Raw genomic sequence first — 21185 nt, forward strand, 5'->3', positions numbered from 1 at the left:
TTTTTCCATTATCTTACAGGGTTCTTCTAGTTATTTTCCTAAAGCACAGATCTTACTATTGTCCTCTTGATCAATGAACTCCAGTGGCTTCTTATGGTCTCTAGAGCCAAACTTCTCCATTTGGCTTTTAAATCTCTAACCATCCCGACTGCTTCCAGTTTTTCCAGTCTTCTCACATACTATTCTTCCCAGAGTACTATTAAAGTCATACTGGTCTGGTTACTGTTCAACAGAACATTTCATCTCTAAGACTACACCAGCATGCCTTGAATGCAGTCTCTCAACTCTTAACTTTTGCAATTTCTAACTTCCTTTAAAGTTCAAAAGCTATTTTCTACCTGAATCAATTATTCCTTCTTGCTACAAAGTTCCCCTTTCCCCTGCATTCATTTGGTATATGTCTATGCTTATGTATACATAATATCTTCTCCACTAAAACATATTACTGTGAGAGCACAGGGATTGTTTTCTTCTTTGCTTAGTGCTTAAACAGCACCTGGTACATAGGCTCAAAACTTTCCCGATTGATCTTCTCTGCTCCTTTAGTTGAACATAATCTCTCTTAAAATTGTTTGTGCCTCAGTGAATAAAGAATGATGGACTCAAATCCAGTCTCAGACATTTACTGCTGTGTAACCCTGGCTAAGTCACTTAATGTCTCTCTGCTTTAACAGCACCCACTCTGCAGGGTTGTGAAGATCATATGAAATGATATTGAAACATCATCTGCAAGTGCTACATTAAGTCATAGTTATTAGATTTTTTACATAGTCTTTTATTAATATACCTTTATCAATCCTAGTAGATGGTAAAAGGCAAGTACTGACAGAGATTCCTGCATATATTGGGAACTCAAATATTGGCTCAACAAATGAGCTTGATTTCTCCCTTAGTACCTAATAAAGTAAGATATAGGCTAAAGTGTATAGGATAGAGAAGGCAAAATTTCCTTAACTTATGGGACACTGACCAGACTTAAAGTAACAAAAGCACTTTATTGATTTACAGATTAAAGAAAACTATTAAAAACTATTGAACCAAGATTACTAATTACTTGGCTCTCCAATTCAACAGCTAGATAGCTGTGTAACCTCATGGGACTAGAGTAGCCATACCAACTCTCACTGCTGCACATTATTTACACTGGTTTGACTTTGACCACAGCATTAGGAAATCAAACATTATTTTAGTTTAGCTTCAAAAGTGCACGCTGATGTCTGAATCCAGTTTCTTTTATATTCCATATTTTGTTTTTAGTTCTTCCACTTTTGCAACATAAGCTTTCATGGCATCTTCTTTGGATTTCCCTGTAAATTACCAACAGAGGTTTTTGTCAGGCAATGAAAAAAAGAACTGAGACTACTTAGTTGCAATGTGCTCCCATATTGTTATGGCTGTTTGTTTGTATCTACAAGCAACTCTATGCTGGCATGAAATGTGTCTTTAAATTTGCTGGAAGATAAGGTCTGAGCTTCCTTCAGTCAAAAATTTATCATGAGTGAATGGCAGAGACTAATTTCCAACCCCACCTCACCCCACCCCAAGATCCCACAGCTGAGCAAGCAATCTTTCCAGGGCTTGCCCCTCCCAGAGTTACTTGGGGTTGGAGAGCCAAACTGGTAGCTTAATTCCATCACTGATGCTGGCTTTGGTCCATGTCCCTTGGGCCAGAGCTGCCAGGTCTTAGAGAGGGACAAGGCAGATCTTTGTCTCCCTGTGCCAACACCAAGAAGGCTATACCATCAAGGATTATACTTGTGAAGAAGGGGAGAGTGGGAGTACCCTGGTAGTGAGGGGAGGAGGAAAGAGAAGCAGGACTCCTGAATAACAATTAGTTAACTAATAATGGAGAAAGGTATTCTTTATTTTTCAGTTACTTGGAAATTCTAGGGGGTTTTACAATTCTTTCTTGAACCCCAGGGGCTTCTCATTTACATGAAGACAGAGACAGCATTCTGAAAAGAGCCAACAGGAACACAAAAGCCAATGCGAACTCAGTGCCAAACTGGCAGCCCCCTTGCCAGGTTTTTAGCTGTCACAAGATTAAGTAGGGGTTGGAACACTTCCTTTCAAAGCTGCTGTGTAAATCTCTAGTACCCACCACCAAAACACTGGTGGTGGTAGGGAGGGATGGTTACAAGAGAATAATGAGAGTGGATCCACACTGGGTCCAGGAGGAAGCTTACCTTCTTACCCTGAATGCCACTTCCTGGGTAAGAAATACTGGCTCTGATATTATCAACATATTTCAAGTCCTGCGCCCCCACCCCATGCCAGGAAAGCTATCACACTAAGTGAGTGACTGTTTATTTCTTGAACAGCTCAGAGTCAATTTATTTTCTTTGCACATGCTCTTATTAAGTGTTGATCTATATGGCCCTGATGAAAGCTCCTTTTCAGGACTGAACCATGAAAGATTAAAGAGCTGATGAGAACAGGATGATTACCTTTCAAAGAGCTCCAGGCATCCCACTTAGCTTTGCCTTTGAAGTCCAACATACCTGGGCGCTCTTAAACAAGAGGGGGGTAAAAAAAGCAAGTGAAATACCTGATGAAGGATTATGATTCCAAAAGACTCATACCACATAATAAATGCTTACTGAATAAAGGAAAAGCTTTTGGCAACTTGTTTTTTTCCCCCTTTTACAAGGTAGTGGGGTTAAGTGACACACCCAAGGCCACACAGCTAGGTAATTATTAAGTGACTGAGGTCACATTTGAACTCAGGTCCTCCTGACTCCAGGGTCAGTGCTCTATCCATAGTCACCTAGCTGTCCCCTCCAGCAACTTTCTTAATAGAAAAGAAACTTGCTTTAAGCCCACCTGAATCTTAATGCTTTAAAGTGACTTTCAACTAAAGGGGAAATAATAGGGACTGTCTACAAAATATTAATTCCAAGGTTTCTTTGAAGTAATTCCTGACTTTATACTAGTAGACAATACATATAAGAAATTCAAACCTCTTCTTAAAATTTCCTTTCCTCTGTCTGACGGTATCAAAGGGATCTTTGTTCAATGAACAGTGAATGCCAGGAGAAGGGGAATGCTCCCAACTCAGACCAGATTTTGGAAGGAGCCAAGATTGGGCAATTACATGCTGACAAAGAGCCATCGCCCTCAACCCCAGCAAATAAGAACAGATGCCAAAAGATGTGGAGTCTACTCTAGGACTTACAGAAAATCATTGTAGCAGTGCTTGGTTATGTCACTGAGTCAGAGCACTATCCCAGTACTCCTTAGCTATTTTTAAGGCATTTTGGTCTCCATGGAGGTGCTTCTCTTAGGGGAAATCTGGAGGGGCAAGTATACTTACTATTTCATGCACAAAACTTTTCCAGGCTAATCTGGCTCAAAACAAAATGCTTATTGTATGTACCATGCAGCATCACATTTGATTGCAGTGATACTGCTTTGTAAAAGTCACACATTTTTAGCACTAAGAGGACCTCAGAAATCATCCAATTACAATCTTCTTTGAAGGATTAATGATCCAACTGAGCAAAGCTCAAGGGATTTGACTCCAAATTTTATGTGCTTTCTATTTTAGCATGTTATCTAAAGCTAGAAGGGACTTTTTAGTTTACTTCATTTATTTATTAGTTTATTTGAGCCTTAGGTATGCAAATATCCACATCTTAAAGAATGAAGAAATCGAAACTCAGAACAATTAAGGGACCTGTCAGAGGCTAAATAGTGATGAAGATGCTGTGTTGGAACATGAATCCAGGCCTGCTGTTCTTTGCAGAACATTTTATTTGGTATCCATGTTTATAACTGGACTGTAAAGTTCTTACAAGCAGGAACTATACCTTTTTTTTTCCTGTCTTCTCTTTCTCGTGCCTTGAACAGTGCTGGGAACACCACAGACACCCAAATGAGATCTAACAGAAGTGGTTTCTCTATGAGGAAATTATCTGAGCTCAGGTGCTACTGTTCTAGAGAGGTCCTCTAAATTGTCTTGACTGCTAAACTATATTTCTAAGCTTCCTTGTTTCAGAATGTTATATTGTTGAACTATCAGGTCAAGGAAGGGCTCAGGAGCACATTCCTTGCTTAGGAGAAAAATCAAGGTTGCTCAAGACAACATATTGTTATCATTAAACAGATTAGTGTATGCTACAAGGCCAAACAAAATCCAGGGCTTTACCAGCCAAAATATAACAGACCAAAGAACTTTCAGATAATTTGGAAACTCTTCCGGGATTAGGATCTTTTAATGCTTAATTCTGCCTTCTAATCCTTTCCTGTCACACATCCTCTGCAAAAGCATGAAAGGACAAATCAGGGCTATGGCTGAAGCTGAAGGTCAACAATTACTTTGGAAGGAACAAGACTACCTTCACACTTTTAATAATTTAAAATTACCCTATAGATCAATCACCAACTCTCCATTAATGCATTCATTAACTTCTCAACTACACCCACCAGTACCTGTATTTATATCTCCGACTGTGGCTTGTTTGTAGTGACTATAGATGAACAACATCTCCTGGTCATCCGGTTTGGATTTCAGGTTTTTGACTTCTTCGGCGGCTTGTTCAAATTCAGCCTGCATTGTCAGGAAGCAAGGAAGGAAAGAATTAAATCTCTCACTTTCAGGCACTCAGAAAGGTCCCAGGCGGTAGAGGAACTTAATTTATCTGCGAGTCTGTGTTCAAATACAACACGTCTCCGGGCAATTTAAACTTAGGTACGGTTTCTCCGATGGTAAAATGGCTAGTTGGGAGACGGAAACGGGATCTTTGTAAAGGCCCTTAGAAATCTTGGTGCCCGAGAACAGCTTTTTTTTGGGGGGGGGTGTAGTGGAAAGACGGCTAGTCTTGGGGAGGCCGAATTTTAGCCCATGTGTGACCTTGGACACAACTTCCCTCTCCCTAGAGGGAGGAGGTTGTGTTGGCTGCTCTTCCTCCTCCATCGGGCAGTGCTGGGCCCTTTCCCCCGGCCCTGGCCCGGAGTGGGTTCTAGAAGGTCAGCAGGCTGGTACGGCTTGGAGGAGGCCGCGTGCGTCCGAGGGCACCCGCACCGCCACCCCGCGGGGATGAACTTTGCCCCACTGCCCCGGGGCGGCGGCACCGCGCCCGCTCCCGGAGGCCGCACCAAGCCCCCGCTACCCGCTCTGCCTCCCCGAGCCCCCCAGCATCTCCGGGCGGTCAGGCGCCTCCCTCCCTCCTCGGGGGCTCAGGATCCTCGGATGCAAAACGAGGGCCGGGACACTGGGGCAGGCGCCGGCCGTGCCCGCTCCGCGCCCTGCCTCCCGCGGCGGCCCCTCGGCCGTGCCCGGGCGCCTGGTACCTGAGCCATGCTGCCGGGGTGCGGAGGATGGCGGCGGAGCTGCTGCAGAAGGCCGCGGGCGCACGGACCCAACTCCCCGCCTCGGCCCCGCCCCCGGCCCCGCCCCCGGCTCAGGAGACCCCGCGCGGCCAATCAGAGCCCGGCCCGGGGGGCGCCCCGCCCCGCCCCTCGCCGGGTCTCCGGCTCCGGGGCTTTTGGCCTGAGGTGGGCGCGGCGCGGGGGGCGGGGGGCGCCGAGGTGGATGCCGGGAGGCGGCGGCGGAAGTGGACGGGCGCGCTCCGCTCTGTAAGGAAGCGGGTGTGGGAGGCGGGTGGCGGGGCCTCGGGCGGGCCTCGGCTCCACGGGCGCGAGGAGGGGAGCGCTGCGGCCCACACCCGAACGGGGCTGGGGTCCTCGCTACCAGGAAGCTTGCAAGTGGGGGTTCGAGCCTGGAAGGAGACGCACCCGAGGGCCCCTTCCCCTCCCCCACTTGCCCAATGAACCTTGGGTGCGCGCGGCTCGGGGGACGGCGAGAGGGGGCTCGAGTGTCTGAGGGCGGATTTGAACTCGGGCCCTGCCGACTCCAGGGCCGGGGCTCCATCCGCGGCGCCTCTAGGGCGTCCTTGTTTGGTAGGAGCTCGATGCCCCGGCTCCGGGGCTTGCTGCCCCTTGGCCCAGGGCGGTGGGTGCTCTGCCCTGGCCCCCGGTGCATCTGCTTCTGCCTCATACGTTTAGGCACTCGGGTTCAAGGATCACGTCCCAGGCGGGAGAATTGATCCGAGAGTCTGGGTTCACAATGTAAACGTTTAGATTCACCTTCTCCAATGATAAAATAGGTGGTTGTGAGACTAAAAACCGGGATATTTGTAAAGTCCCTCACAAATCTTGGTGCCCGAGAACAATAATTGTGGAACCGAGCTTTTGTAACTAAAGGTAGTCTCCAGTTTGCAGTTACTTTTGGAAGTTTGCTATTTGGAACTCAAAAACTGAAATTCATGGATAGGTTTTTAGGCCTGCCTAGGATATCGGCAAGGAAAAGGGAAATAAGTTTTACTTTTTTACTTTAGGAGCCTAGCTGTGAATTGTTTTTTGATTTTTTTTTAATTAAAGATTTTATTTTGAGTTTCTACAGTTTTCCCCTCAATCTTACTCCCCCCCCCAAGCAGTGTCAGTCTTTACTTTGTTTCCATGTTGTACATTGATCCAAATTGAGTGTGATAAGAGAGAAATCATATCCTTAAGGAAGAAACAAAGTATAAGAGATAGATCAGACAGTAAGATATCTGGTTTTTTTTCCTAAATTAAAGGGACTAGTCCTTGAACTTGGTTCAAACTCCACAGCTCTTTATCTGGATACAGATGGTATTCTCCATTGCAGAGAGCCCCAAATTGTCCCTGATTGCTACTCTGTTGGAATGAGCGAGTCCTTGAAGGTTGAACATCACCCCCACGTTGCTGTTAGGGTGTACAGTGTTTCTGGTTCTGCTCATCTCACTCAGCATCAGTTCATGCAAATCCCTCCAGGCTTCCCTTAATTCCCATCCCTCCTGGTTTCTAATAGAACAATAGTGTTCCATGACATAACATACACCACAGTTTGCTAAGCCATTCCCCAATTGAGGGACATTTACTTGATTTCCAATTCTTTGCCACCACAAACAGAGTTGCTATGAATATTTTTGTACAAGTGACGTTTTTACCCTTTTTCATCATCTCTTCAGGGTATATACCCAGTAGTGCCATTGCTGGATCAGTGGGTATGCACATTTTTGTTGCCCTTTGGGCATAGTCCCAAATTTCTCTTCAGAAAGGTTGGATGAGTTCACAGCTCCACCTACAGTGTAATTAGGGTCCCAGCTTTCCCACAACCCTTCCAACAATGATCATTATCCTTTCTGGTCATATTGGCCAATCTGAGAGGTGTGAGGTGGTACCTCTGAGAAGCTTTAATTTGCATTTCTCTAATAAGTAATTATTTAGAGTAATTTTTCATATGGCTATGGATTGCTTTGATCTCATCTGCAAATTGCCTTTGCATATCCTTTGACCATTTGTCAACTGGGGAATGGCTTTTTGTTTTAAAAATATGACTCAGTTCTCTGTATATTTTAGAAATGAGTCCTTTGTCAGAATCATTAGTTGTAAAGATTGTTTACCAATTTACTACATTTCTTTTGATCTCAGCTAGTGTTTTTCTTTCTGTTCAAAAGCTTTTTAATTTAATGTAATCTAAATCATCTAGTTTGTTTTTGGTGATGTTCTCCAACTCTTCCTTAGTCATAAACTGCAAAGGAAAAAAATTTTTAAAAGTCCATTTTTAAGATATCTTTTGAAAATGAAGAGAACAGAACTAAGCACAAAACTAGCTCTACAACTTTGAAAGTATAACATGTTAAATTTATTACAATCTTTAAAGAAAGTGGTATGGAATAAGGAGTACTGGTATCTTAAAATCCTCTTCATTTTTAAAGTTCAGAATTAAAAAAATCCTTTAAATCACTTATAATACCTTTAAAAATCAGTTAGAAAATGGTCTTTCAAAAAATAGCTTGAATCAGAGCAGATGTATTTTGAGAAGATTACTCTGGAAAAAATTGAATGTAAACTTGTCTTCCTAACACCAGCTAAACTATTGATAAGGCCATAGGAACCGGGAATTTTACAGAAATAGAAACAAAGACTATCAAGAAAACTTTGGATTTCAAAACTCCTGTTTAGCTTTGTTCTTTTCATCAGAATGCTTAAAATCTTTTATTCCCTTGAAAATAGCATCCTGGTGAATTTATGCACATTAACTTATTTGTAATTGAAAAACTACATTGGGATCTTGTATTTTCTACATTTTTAGTTAATTATAGATAACATGTTCTTTAAACTTTGTGGAACATTGTATTTATTATCTCCTTTGATAGTATTGATGTTAACAAGTATACCCTTTCTACAATTGTTAATGTTCCCTTGGTCACCTTTTTTTTTTTTTTTTGGTTTAATAAAAACTAAGAACCCTTTCTTTATCAGAAGACCTAATAGTTTGGAATGACCCCAGACTTTCCACTGAAATAAATGGTCTTTCTCTTTAATTACCAGTATTTTACTGCTGTTACATAGGACTCATGGAACAAATAACCTCAGAGGAATTAGAAATGAGTGACAGGATAATAGAAATTTATATAGTAGGTGTAAATGGATTTTAGGATAGAACAAATGAGGAACTTTGAACAATAGGAGTAATGGGTATTTTTAGGGAAGTATATAATCAAAAAATGGGCTGGTTAGAACTTTAGACTGCCTGATAGCTAACTTTCCTTCTACCTCTAAAATTATCTCAAGTGGAAACACCTAACTTTGATGTAGACTAGATTGCCTTTGTTCATTACAGCTAGGTGAGATAGGCAAGTTTTATTTCTATTTTCAGATGAGGAAATTAAAGTTCAGAGAAGTTTATAGTGGGTTTTAGTAAGTTTTACTGGATTAAAGTTTGAGGACATAGGTTCAAATACTGACTCCACTTTTACTGATTGTTTTCTCAGGTCTCGGTTTCTTCACCTGCAAAATTTACAATGGTTAGGATTAGATGGTATCTTTTTTTTTTCAGGTTTTTGCAAGGCAAATGGTGTTAAGTGGCTTGCCCAAGACCATAATTATTATTAATTAAGTAATCATTAAGTGTCCGAGGCCGGATTTGAACTCAGATTCTACTTCTTACTCCAGGGCTGGTGCTCTACCCACTGCCCCATCTAGTCACCTCAGGATTGGATGGTATTTTAAGGTAGTTTCTAGCTCAATCTGTGATGCTGATTGGTCAGTATTTACTTTTTCTGATGCTAACCATTCTTTTGCAGGATACTTAAACCTCAGAAGTCTTTTAGTCCTGCTCAAAAAGAACTGAGACTTTGAGAGGCTAAGTGATTTGCCCAAGGCCCATAATGGTATTTATATAGTGCTTTAAGATTTGCAAAGAACTTAACAAATTTGCATAATGTCCTTGGGAAGCAGGTTCTATTTTATCCCCATCTAAGGGATCAGGAAACTGAGGCAGGCATACCTTGCTAAATGTCTGACCTGCAGTTGAACTCTAGTTTTCCCCACTTTAGTTTAGCACAATCTTAACAGATTGTGCCACCTAGAGTCCAGGTAGTAAATGGAAGAGGTAGAACAATGAGGAAATATACCATAGCACTTCCCACCACAAAGGTATCTTTTGCCACTTTTTTTCTTTTTTGGTAACTATCCTTTGAATCCTTTGATGCGATACAGTTCTAAAAGTTTTTGTCTTTGGTATCACTGTTATTTCTCTTCCCTTTCTCCTCCCAATAAGTACTTTTAATTTGTGATAAACTTTTGTAATTAAGCCAAGAATCCATACATTGATTATATCTGAAAATGCATGTTTTTATCTACTTCTAGTGTGTCATTTGTGCCAAAAGGTATTTGATTTATCATCAGTTTTCTGGTTTGCTTTGATCATAGTTTTTTTTTTTTCCAAAGTTTGTTTTCCTTTATGGTGAAATGGTCATTGTAGAAATTGTCCTCCTGGTTCTACTCATTTTGTTAGATAACAGTTCATATAAGTCTTCCAGGGTTCTCTTGAATTATTTCTTGTGAATTTCCTAATTAAAAAAACAAAACATATTTTGTAGTGTTGGATTTTGAGTTAATCTTGCCAATTGTGAATAGGACAGATTTGGGGTTACTGCTTTGTCTTTTTTGGCTGTTTAGACTATACTCCAGACTAAAGCACTGATTGCCTTTTTTTTTTGAAATACCTTATTTAGAATAGGTTTGATTACAAGATAATTTACCAGAGCAAAAAAAAAAATCTCTAAATATATGTATGGGTGTGTGTATATGTCTGAAATTTCATAATGATATTTTGAGTTAACAGGCAACCTTCTGGAGTGTATTTCTGATCTGTTTTAGAAATTAGTGCTTTAATGAAGCAGTCTTTAAAGTACCAGAGGACCTGACTTCATGTTCTGCCTCTATCACCTAGTCTCTATGACCTGGGGAGGGTACCATGCCGCTCTCCAAATCTGTATATTTTAATGCTTCCAGACTGACTTGGTAGATGGAGTTTTCTTATCAGAAATTTTCTTATAAGCTGGTCAGAATAAAACAAAACAAATCAATGCTGTCAATAAATATCTTTCCCTAGTTATACATACCTAGCTAGTAGTTTTTTAATATGTGTCTATCTCACAGACCCCTTTGCCAGTCTGATGAAGCCAGTTTACCTCATCTTGCAATAACATTTTTAATTGAATACAATCAAAAACAAAGGATTTCAGAGGAAATCAGTTATATTGAAATATGCCTAATAAGATGATTGGTTGTTTCTAGGGTGTTTTGGATAATGCATCCTTCTCTTCACTTGACTTCATATACATACTAGTAGGTTAGTTGGAGATGTAATCCTAGGAATTGATGAATTTTAGAATTTTCAGGTACCTTGGGATTTACTGGTCCTATTATCATAAACATGGATATCTTGTAAAATAGTGTTGACCTTATATTTATCAAATGATTAAAATTTGTGAAGTATTTTCTTCATAGCTACCCTCTGAAACATTCAGTGAAAGTGTTATTTTCATTTTACCAATGATAAAAATACTCAGGGTTAGCTAATCTTTGAAGATAACCAGTGATAGATAACCCATTCTGGTACTGGATTGCACTAACATCCCTTAATGTGCTAGATCTGTAGGTTGCTTTTGTGACAGTGTTGACTTGCCTAAAGATCACAGTATTAAAAATTACTTGAGATTTCTACCTCCTTTTAAATAGTAACATGACTTAGCTATCCAGAATATAGTCAAGAACAAGGAAGAAATTTTAGAACACTTTAAAGTTTGCAGTTTACAACCCTGTGAGTTAATTTTACAAAGGATATTTTAATAAATAGGCAGATTAAACATTTGCTAAGTGTGGTCAATCCTCAAAAGGGGGTAACAATCCTAGAAAACCTCATGAAAGTAGAAAACTTGAATACATTGAACCTTAGGGGTTCAGGGTGAGACCATCAAATCTTTTGCTAGAGATTGCTGAAAATACTTTTCTGCAAACAATTCTTTATAACAAAACATTATTCTGATAATATGTACTTTTTAAACACAGTAGCCAAGAAATAACCCATAATATACAGAGAAGAGCAGCAGGGGCAGTGATGTCCTCTAAGAGTTAAGGTCTTTTCAGCAATATTCCAAAAGACTTATGATGAAAAATGCCATCCACATTTAGAAAAAGAACTATGGAAAATGGTTTTTAAAATTTTTTTCTCTTGTTTTGGTTCTTTCATAAATGACTAATATGGAAATATTTAAAATTGTACATTTGTAATATATCAGAATGCTGCCTTGGAGCAGAGGGAAAGGAGGGAGAAAGGTTTGGAACTCAAAATCTTAGAAAAATGAAGGTTGGAAATTTTATCTCCATGAATAGAAAAAATAAAATACTAATAACTGAAAACACATAACAAGAACTTATAACAAAAAAGAGACAGAGTGGCCGATGACTCATTTGCCCACAAACTTTGCTGCTTATCCATTTTTTCAGTTCCCTCATCATGCACTTGAGAGGTTATTTTAGCGCTTTTTGGAGCTTGAACACTTATTTCCTCCTATTTGCAAGTATAAACTTGCAGATGTGCCTCTTATTTTTTTCTCTATTGTGTATAACTGTGAATGGGTATGGATGCCAACACAGTAGTAAAAATGAGAATTTGTGAAGTGGCAAAAGTTGAACTTGAATGTTGCAGATTGGCTTCCACTTAGTATGTATCAAACACTGTGCTGAATGCTGGGGATGAATATACAAAAGCAAAAACAATCTCATGAGTCAACATTACACATGAGGGATAGCTGGAAAGAGGTGAGAGATGATACCTGCAATGTGTGTAGATAATCAGAAAATGCCATAGAGGCCTGATGTCATGGAAAGTATTTTTGAAAACCCATCTATTGGAGCCTACTGTTTTAGGGACAGAGTCCACAGTTCTAGTGAGGAGATAAATATGATAGAATACCAACCTTATGGTGTAGAGATGGCCAGGAAATGAGGAAACTAAAGTTTAGAGATTAAGTGACTTAGGCTCATGCAGTAAATATCTGATATAGGATTTGAACTCGGGTTTTACTCCTCCCATCCTTTAGAATTCAAAAAACAAATTGGCTTTTAGCCCATCGAAAATTAGTTATTAGGGGGTGGCTAGGTGATGCAGTGGATAGAACACCAGCCCTGGAGTCAGGAATACCTGAGTTCAAAAACGGCCTCAGATGCTTAATAATTGCCTAGCTGTGTGGCCTTGGGCAAGCCACTTAACCCCGTTTGCCTTGCAAAAACCTAAAAAACAAACAAACAAACGAAAAGTTAGCTATAGGAATCTAGAACTGGAAGGGATTTTAAAAGAGAGAAGTCCAATTTCCTGAAGTTGTTTGGTCAATTTCACATATATTACTAAAACTTCAACTTGAACTTAGGTTCTCTGAAGTTACACCTGGCTTTCTGGTATGCCACAGGTAAACTACTGAAAGAGTAAATGTAGCAGCTGCTTAAGAAAAATTTAAAAAGACACAGCAATGTTGATACCTTTTTTATAGCAGCAAATAATATTGTACACACTAGACAACCATGAAGGGGGAATCATGGGATCACCTTGTGTGATAATTGATAATTTGTCAACAATTGACAGCTGTTTATCAGATGTTTTGTCCAAAATGTGCTAGGAGCTGAAAAAGATATCATTCCTGACCTTAGCCAATTTATGATCTAATAACCAATTTTTAATCTAATGATCCAGGGTTGAAGATCTTATTTGAGAAAAAACTAATCATTTTTAGTGAGGCAACCTGGTATAGGGGGGAAAAAAGTGGACTTGGAGTCAGAGGTAAAATCCAAACTGTCATGGACTCCCTATGTGATGTTAGGCCAGTTATTTAAAATCTGAGTCAGGGGTGGCTAGGTGGCGCAGTGGATAGAGCATTGGCCCTGGAGTTGAGTACCTAAGTTCAAATCCAGCCTCAGACACTAGCTGTGTCACTTAACCCCATTGCCTTGCAAAAAACCAAAAAAAAAAAAATCTTTTGAGTCTCAGTTTCCTCATGAGAATGAAAAGATTTTAGATAACCTATAAAGTCCTTTCTAGATCCAACTTTATGGTATTATGAAGGTAGATATGACCCTTTTGCAAATATGCAATTATGATACAAATGACATCTTTATGTAGATGGCTTCAAAACCTATATAGACAGCCCTAATTTGTTGCTTGAACTTCAGTCTTGCTGGAGAACTGACTGCTTGCAGGATACTTTTCATAGGCATTTTGATCTCAAAGAAGATCTAAATGCTTGTTGAGGGGTCTGGAGGCTGCAAATCTATGAGTCCTCTCAAATCAAATTTATATTTCCTCCCAAAAGGCATTCTTCAGACTTAACCCATTTTCTGATTCTGCTACTCTTTTCAGTCACTTAAGGGTACAACATTAAACTTACCTTTAATGCTTCTTTTTTCAACTCCCAATGACAAAGTCTTGAGAGTCCTATTTCTGAAACTTCTTTTCCCACTAATTTAATTTCTCATTTTGCCTGGATTATTGTAATGACTTCCTAACTGATTTCCTTACCTTCGTGCTCTTTACTTTCTAACCCATCTACTTACTATACAGCTATCATTTGATATTCCTGGAACACATCTCATCATGTCAATACACTCCTCAAAAATCTTGAATGGCTCAATTAGTTAAATTAACCTTATGTTAAAGTCCCAGCAATCAGCATCCCATTTGTTTTTCTAGTATTTTGGTATAGTTCCCTCATATGCACTAAGTTTTAGTCAGACTTTCTCACTAACTGCGCCCATACATAACATTTCATCTTCAGTACCTTGGCATAAATGGTTTTCACTTGATATTTGTAAAACATTCACACCCCCCACTTGGAAGAATTCTTAAGTTCCTCAAAACATTGTTTAGGTGCTGACTTTTTTTTAGGTGTTTTTTTTTGCAAGGCAAATGGGGTTAAGTGGCTTGCCCAAGGCCACACAGCTAGGTAATTATTAAGTGTCTGAGACCGGATTTGAACCCAGGTACTCCTGACTCCAAGGCCGGTGCTTTATCCACTATGCCACCTAGCCGCCCCTAGGTGCTGACTTTTGTATGAGTCTTTTTAACCTTTTGCAATATAGCTTTAAAAAAAATTATCAAGATTTGCCTTCTCATCTTCCTCTCACCCCATCATAAACATTATAGTTGGATCAAAATTTCCCAATTGGTTGAATTCAAAAAAATTGTTGTATTTTTTATTTTGAGTCCACCTCTCTTATCAGGAGGCAGGTAGCTTTTTTCATCAATTAGTCCACTGGAATTTTGTCTGGTCATTTTGCTGATGAGTACAATTGAATTCCATCACAATCATATACTATGACTTGTTCATCCTTTCCAGAATTTGAGTACCCCTTCAGATTCCCATCCTTTGCCCCTTCAAAAAAAATATATTTTTATATATTCTTAGAGGTTTTTTTTTTTTTAGTTTTTGCAAGGCAATGGGATTAAGTGGCTTGCCCAAGGCCACATGTCTAGGTAATCATTGAGTGTCTGAGGTCGGAATTGAACTCAGGTACTCCTGACTCCAGGGCCGGTGCTCTATCCACTGCACCATCTAGCCATCCCTAGAGTTTGTTTTTTAGGACTAATCTGCCCCATAATTTGTTCTCCCTGTTATTCTGCCTCCCTTCTTCCCAACTCTTTTTCTCCTGTTTTCTTATTGCCTGAAATGTTTTTCTGTACTCTTCTGTGTATATATGTATTTATTCTTCCTTCTTTTGATATACTCAAATGAGAATGTGGTTTAAATGTCAGCTAAATCTCTTTTCCTTTTCCTTCCCCTCTCCTTGTCAGTGTATTCTTCCCTTCTTCATTCTTTTGATCATTGAGACAGAACAGAACCTCTTCCAGGCCTTGTCAATTTGTACTCCTTTGAACCTGATAATGATAGGGTTGAAAGGGGACACATGTTATATCCCCATTTTTGAATGTAAGCAGTTTATCCTTATGTAGTTCTTTATTCAATTTAATTAACATTTATATATTCAAGGCACCATGCTAAGTGCTGGTACTACAAATAAGAGAAAGACATTCCCTGCCCTCAAGGAGCTTACAATTGGATGAAGAAAATAATGCCCATAAGAGAGCGGAAAAGTGGAAGAGGGAATGACACACCAGGGGATCCCCAGGACAGGGGCATTTTATTCCATGAAATTGAAGCCAAGCAGAGCTACAGAGAGTGGAGTAAGATAAGAGTTCAGATCTTGCCCTCTATAAAGGAGGAGTTAAGTAGGAGAGGAGGCAGAAGGAAGTGGGAAGGTGTTGGTTATCTTGTTTATGTTTACCTTTATATGTTTCTCTTCACCTTTGTATTCAGACTTCAAGTTTTTTTTTTGAAGCTCAGTCTTCCAAGAATTCTTAAAAACCCTCTGTTTCATTAAACCTTCATTTTTTTCTACTCTAACATTATATTCAGTTTTGCTGGGCATAGTATTCATTCTTGGTTGTAAGTTCATATCTTTGTCTCTTAGCAAAGAGTTTGAAATATGATATACTCCTTGATAGTAGTGGCTGCTTAATTGTGACTGATTTTAACTGGCTCCTCAGTACCACAATTCTTGCAATAATTTTGCTTTGATCTGAAATCTCTAGATTTGGTTGTGATATTCTTGTGAGTTTTAATTCTGGTTTCAGGAAGTTTTTGGTAGATTCTTCCTATCTCCACTTTGCCCTCTGGGTTCTTTGCCCATCTGGGAAATTTTAAAATTTTCTCCTTGATTTATTTTCCAGTTTAGTTATTTATACTATGAAATAACCAACATTTTCTTGAAAGTTCTCACTTTTTATTTCTTCTTGCCTCATGGAATCGTTAATTTCTATTCGGTCCATTCTAATTTTCAGGGAGTTTGTTGTTTGAGCAAAGTTTGCTTGTGCCAACCTATTAATTCCCTTCTTTTATAGCTTTCATTTCTTTCTAATTTTTTTTCCTTCTGTCACTTTTATTCCATTTATAATTAAAACAGAACCCCCAAAACCAAACAAACCCCTTTTGACTCTTGTTTCATCTTTTCCAAGTTTCCCAGTTGAATTTGAGCCCAAGCTATGTTTTCCTCTGAGGTATTAGTATAACTATTTTAGAGTCATTCTCTTCTGTGTTTGTGTCTCAGGCATCTCTACCACTAGAATAATTTCATTGTGGTGTAGTTCTTATTTGTCCATTCTTCTAGCCTACTTCTTCACTTTGGATTTGATGTTAAGACTGGACTCCATGCTACACTTTGGGATGGAAAGTCTGGACTGATGATCCTATTGCTGCTTTCTTTTGGTATTGAATGTTGTTTTATTTTGGGAAAACAAAGGACAGACTGGGGACCTGCAAGCTATCAGTGTTACTAAAATAGCCTGATTCAGGACAAAGTCTGATGCCCCCATAGTCTGAACTCTGCATTTTCCTGACCTGGGTCTGTTCATTAGTAGACTGTGCTGGACTCAGCATGGATCAGCTAAGGAGCTCTTTTGATTCAGATTAGTAGAGCTTTTGTTCTGGGATTCCTACTTTGGTTATTCCTTTATAAGCCGGGGTAAATGCTGAAAGTAGGATACCTGGGGTCTGAGTTATACCACTGCTACCACTTCTACAGCTACTACTTGCTTCTAAATTTCCTCTTTTCTCAGTTCACTGCCCAGACCTTCTCTACTTGGGAATGCTACTCTACCCTGGATCTATGATCAGGAACTAAGTATTGTGTGACAAAACTTTCAAGTTGGCACCTGTCCCCATTGCAGTGCTAAGATACGGGTCTGGGAGTGCCCCATGATCTGCACAGTTCTTGGCATGCTTTTGACCCTATCCTTACTTCATTCCCAGTGTCTGAACGACCTTCCTATCATCCTATACTACACTGGGCTAGACAGATGACTGTGGATTTCCCCATCAGAATTTGGATTGATGCATTAAATCTATTTGGAGAAATTTGTGGAGCAGAGGTCACTTTGTGCTTTTTATTTATTTTTTTTTCCCATTATTCAGGTGAAGCTTCTTCCTCCAAAGATAGCAAAATGTCTTAGTTGCCAAATCATGTCTTTTTCTCTCTGGGGAATTGCTTAATGTTCATTCTACTTTTTGACTACTTCATTGTCAAGTACTGCTTGAATATGCTGTGTTCAAAAGCTCTTTCTTGGCCTTAACTTCTCATTTCTCTTAACATTCTCTCACTTGATGACCTCATTACAACCACAAGCTTAATTATCTTTTTCTGTGCAAATGATGCCAAAATCTATATATCTAGCTACAATTTCCTGAGCTCTAGTCCTGCATCACATATTTCCTACTATGTTTCCCAGGCATCTCAAACTCAAAATAGGAAAAAAAAAATAAAATTGTCTTTAAAAAAAAACCTCTTCTAGACTTGTCTGTTTCTTTTTGGGACACCATCATCTTTTTGTTCATATAAATTTACAGCCTTGGTGATATCCTTGACTCTTCATTTACTCCATGAAATTAATCAGATTTAAATCTTTTCTATTTCTTCAACACTTAAACCATCTCTTCTCTATTCACTGATCTGACCTTCTCATTCTCCTATTTAATAGACTGCAGTGGCACCCTCAACACCTCATTCATTGTTCAGTGCTGATGACAAGTATTTGCAAAAAGACTACCATAAAAATAATTGAACTTTTAAGCCAACATCAGTTGCAGAGATTGAAGTATAGAAATTCTTGAATTAAAATACATTTAAGTGTGTTTTTGGTCCCTCAGTATCTGACTATAATCCTTGTCTGTTCCTTTTAGTTCCATGCTTTCCTACCATAACATATTCAGCATACTTACTGTTTGTAGTAGGTTTTTTCCCCACATAGGTTAACAAACTGGAAATAAAGGTAATTCTTCTTTTTTTCAGTTAGTGTGGCATCAAATTCTTCCTCTCCTTTTTTTTCCCCAAGGGTGACTTGAGGGATGATGAAAATGTTCATAAATAAATCCAGTGTAGAGACATGCTTGACATTTTCAGTCTCATTTAAATTCACACGTAGTAGTGTGTTAATTAGTCATAGCAGAATATTTAATGAAGTTATGCATTGAAGACCCCAGTGATTTAGCTGTGTGATGCTATCTTGCCTGAGTTGCATGATCTGACAGACAAATATCAGAGCCATTTAATGAATACTTATTGATTGCTGGTTGATGTAAACTTGCATAGAAAATCTTTGGGATAAGAATGATGGAAAATTATAAGCAGAGATCACCTGAGAAAAGAATAGAGAAATTGGAGGATAAAACTGGTTTAAAGAGCCCTCTGCAAGCAAAGTAACCTGATGAGCAATTGAAGGGTAAAGCCAGAAGATAATAGACAAGAAAAAAGGAAAAAAATCTGCAAAAAATTTACAAACTTGATTATGAAAGACAGTAGAGCCACCACACTTGGACTGATGCTTAATCCCTATGTGACTTTGAGAATGTCTCTTAATATCCGTGGCCTTAGTTTCCTCTCTGTTGTAAGCACAAGGGAGACTAGATGTTTTCTAAGAACCTCTACAGTTTTAGATATGCAATTCCTGTGATTTCTAGTGTCACAATTCTGAATCTACTTGTAGGAGAACTAAAAAAAAAATCACTAAAAAGAGCAGATGGAGAAAAACTTCTGGATTAGACCCAGGAGATTCCTGCTCAGTATAACAGGAGAGCATTGAAAGATTGTTTTACAGGGTTTCTGAAGAGGGAGGAAGATTTGAAAAGCATTTGGAAAAAAATTAATTTGAACCTTATTAATAACTTAATATATAGGCTTACTGTATTCTAGACACTGCACTGCATGTTTTACAATTATCTCATTTGATCCTCACAACCACCCTGGGAGGGGGGTGCTCTTAGTATTTCTGTTTTATAGATGAGGAAAACTGAGGCAAACAAAGATTAAGAAACCTGGTCAGGGTTACACAGCTAGTAATGACTAAGCTTCTATTTGAACTTGGGTCTTCCTGATGCCATACCTGACCCTGTGTGGCATTGTGCCACCTAGTCACCCATTAAACAGAGAAAGACAGTAACTGAAAGAACATTGACAACTACTCACCTTATATACCTACTTTCCCATTTACATAAAATTTTTATAAGTATTGTCACACTATCCTTAATGAGGATATTGGTTAGAAAGAGGCAGGCTTTTGCGAGCAATATTGCCCATCAATCCATACTAACACAAGTGACTGAAAGTTATAGATAATAAGTGGCAGCTAGGTGGCGCAGTGAATAGAGCATTGACTCTGGAGTCAGGAGTACCTGAGTTCAAATGCAGCCTCAGACATTTGATAATTACTTAGCTGTGTGACCTTGGGCAAGTCATTTAGCCCCATTGCCTTGAAAAAATAAAAAAAAGTTGTAGATAGAACATCCCACTATTCTTCTTTATGACTGTTTGGGTAGAAATGGACAACAATTTGGGTTAGAATTAGATGGAGAAAAGGCTGGATTGCTTTCAGGAAGTTGCAGCAGGCTCTCTTTAATGATCTCAGACTTCTCTCAGAAACAAAGGTCCTTCTTTCTACTGTCAGTCTAGTATTGCATGACTATATAAAAGAAAGACAGTCAAGAGAAAGTGAGGAAACAATACCATATGACTGAGAGTAATTTAAAGTCCCATATAATTGGTGAGGTATTTTCCCCCCCAGCATAGATGACTGTTTCTCTATGTTTGAGTAGAAAGTTTCATGATTTACTTTAGTCAAAATGTAGGTTGGTCTTGAATTGACACAGAATGCATTTAAAGACAGTATAGATTTTAAATACAGAATTTAAAGACAATATGGTGTGCTAGGTTTTGCCTAGTTTGTACCTCATAATGTTATGGCCTTTAAAAACCCAGGGTCACCTGCATGTCATCATGAAGAGTAGGACTTGTGTAGAGGAAAGTTTGAATAGAATCCTTAGTACAAATTGATTATGAATTGTATGTTATGGCTCTGAATTTAATTATATGTTATACACTGAATAGGGTTGGCTTTAAATTATCTGAGTTCTTGGTTATCTGCCATATGTATGGCTTTACTTTTTGTCTTTTAAAAATAATTTTGATTAAAACACATTTTTTTTTTTGCAAGGCAGTGGGATTAAGTGGCTTGCCCAAGGCCACGTAGCTAGGTAATTATTAAGTGTCTGAGGTTGCATTTGAACTCAGGTCCTCCTGACTCCAGGGCTGGTGCTTTATCCACTGTGTCACCTAGGCGCTGCCCCTTAAAACGCATTTTTTGTATTTTACTTTTATTTGGGAATATATCCTTTCTATAGCCCCCTGCTTCTTCAACTTGAGTAAGTTCTTGCAATAAAAAAGGAGAGAGAGAAAAAGCAGTTTAAAAAAAAATCACCAGCACATCAACCAAGTTTGCCAGTATAGATGCATTATTCCACACCTCTAACTGCAAAAAAAGGAGCAAAATGCATTTATTCAGTTCTCCATGGTCAACCTTTTTGGTGATTTCATAATATGTAATATGTTGTTGTTGTTGTTATTTGCATTTACATTGTTTTAATTATTGTATAAATTTTTCACTGTTATTCTATATCAATTCATTTAAGTATTCCCATGCTTCTCTGTAGTTTCATTATTTATCATTTCTTAGGTATAGCACCCAAATTCATAGGCCTATCCCATTGCATGTCTGTATGTTATTCTATTCTTTTGCAGTCAAGTTAGGATTCATAATGCTGTCTCTTTGCCCAAATATTTGCTTTTTTGTTGTTTTTTGAGTCATTTTAGTCTTGATTCTTCTAACATCATATTACCTTATTTGAAGTCATGTAGCATTACCATAAGAATATGGATGTTCAATGATGAGCGTTTGCTGCAGTGAACAGTTTGGAGTGTTTGCCATCATATGT

At 38.9% G+C, this 21185-nt stretch overlaps 2 protein-coding genes across 7 annotated transcripts in view; one reads left to right on the forward strand and one right to left on the reverse strand.

The window, feature by feature from the left end:
- Positions 1 to 975: 975 nt before the first annotated feature.
- On the reverse strand, positions 976 to 5396 carry DBI (diazepam binding inhibitor, acyl-CoA binding protein). The gene is made up of 4 exons (XM_074215007.1): positions 5293 to 5396; positions 4432 to 4549; positions 2448 to 2510; positions 976 to 1307 (listed from the first exon to the last, which is right to left on the reverse strand). Exons 1-4 carry the CDS (start codon positions 5299 to 5301, stop codon positions 1234 to 1236), a joined length of 264 nt encoding a protein of 87 aa, XP_074071108.1. The 5' UTR covers positions 5302 to 5396; the 3' UTR covers positions 976 to 1233.
- A 102-nt stretch (positions 5397 to 5498) lies between these two features.
- C1H2orf76 (chromosome 1 C2orf76 homolog) overlaps positions 5499 to 21185 on the forward strand; it is a 127378-nt gene continuing 111691 nt past the window's right edge. For all 6 annotated transcript variants that reach the window (XR_012474130.1, XM_074215002.1, XM_074215005.1 and 3 more), the window contains exon 1: positions 5499 to 5577. Coding sequence is in view for 5 of the 6 variants with exons in the window: in XM_074215002.1 (XP_074071103.1) it covers positions 5534 to 5577 (44 nt within the window). In the remaining variant the exon portion in view is untranslated. The remainder of the gene's footprint in view (positions 5578 to 21185) is intronic.

The sequence above is a fragment of the Macrotis lagotis genome, chromosome 1 (genome assembly GCF_037893015.1).
Source record: "Macrotis lagotis isolate mMagLag1 chromosome 1, bilby.v1.9.chrom.fasta, whole genome shotgun sequence".
NCBI classification, from domain to species: Eukaryota; Metazoa; Chordata; class Mammalia; order Peramelemorphia; family Peramelidae; genus Macrotis; species Macrotis lagotis.

Bases quoted from the DNA above. Each gene is read 5' to 3' on its own strand.
- DBI (XM_074215007.1), bottom strand. The intron at 2,511-4,431 runs GTACTGGTGGGT...CTCTTGTTTAAG, and splicing joins AGTCGGAGATATAAATACAG to AGCGCCCAGGTATGTTGGAC. The intron at 1,308-2,447 runs GTAATCATCCTG...GGTAATTTACAG, and splicing joins TGCCTGGAGCTCTTTGAAAG to GGAAATCCAAAGAAGATGCC.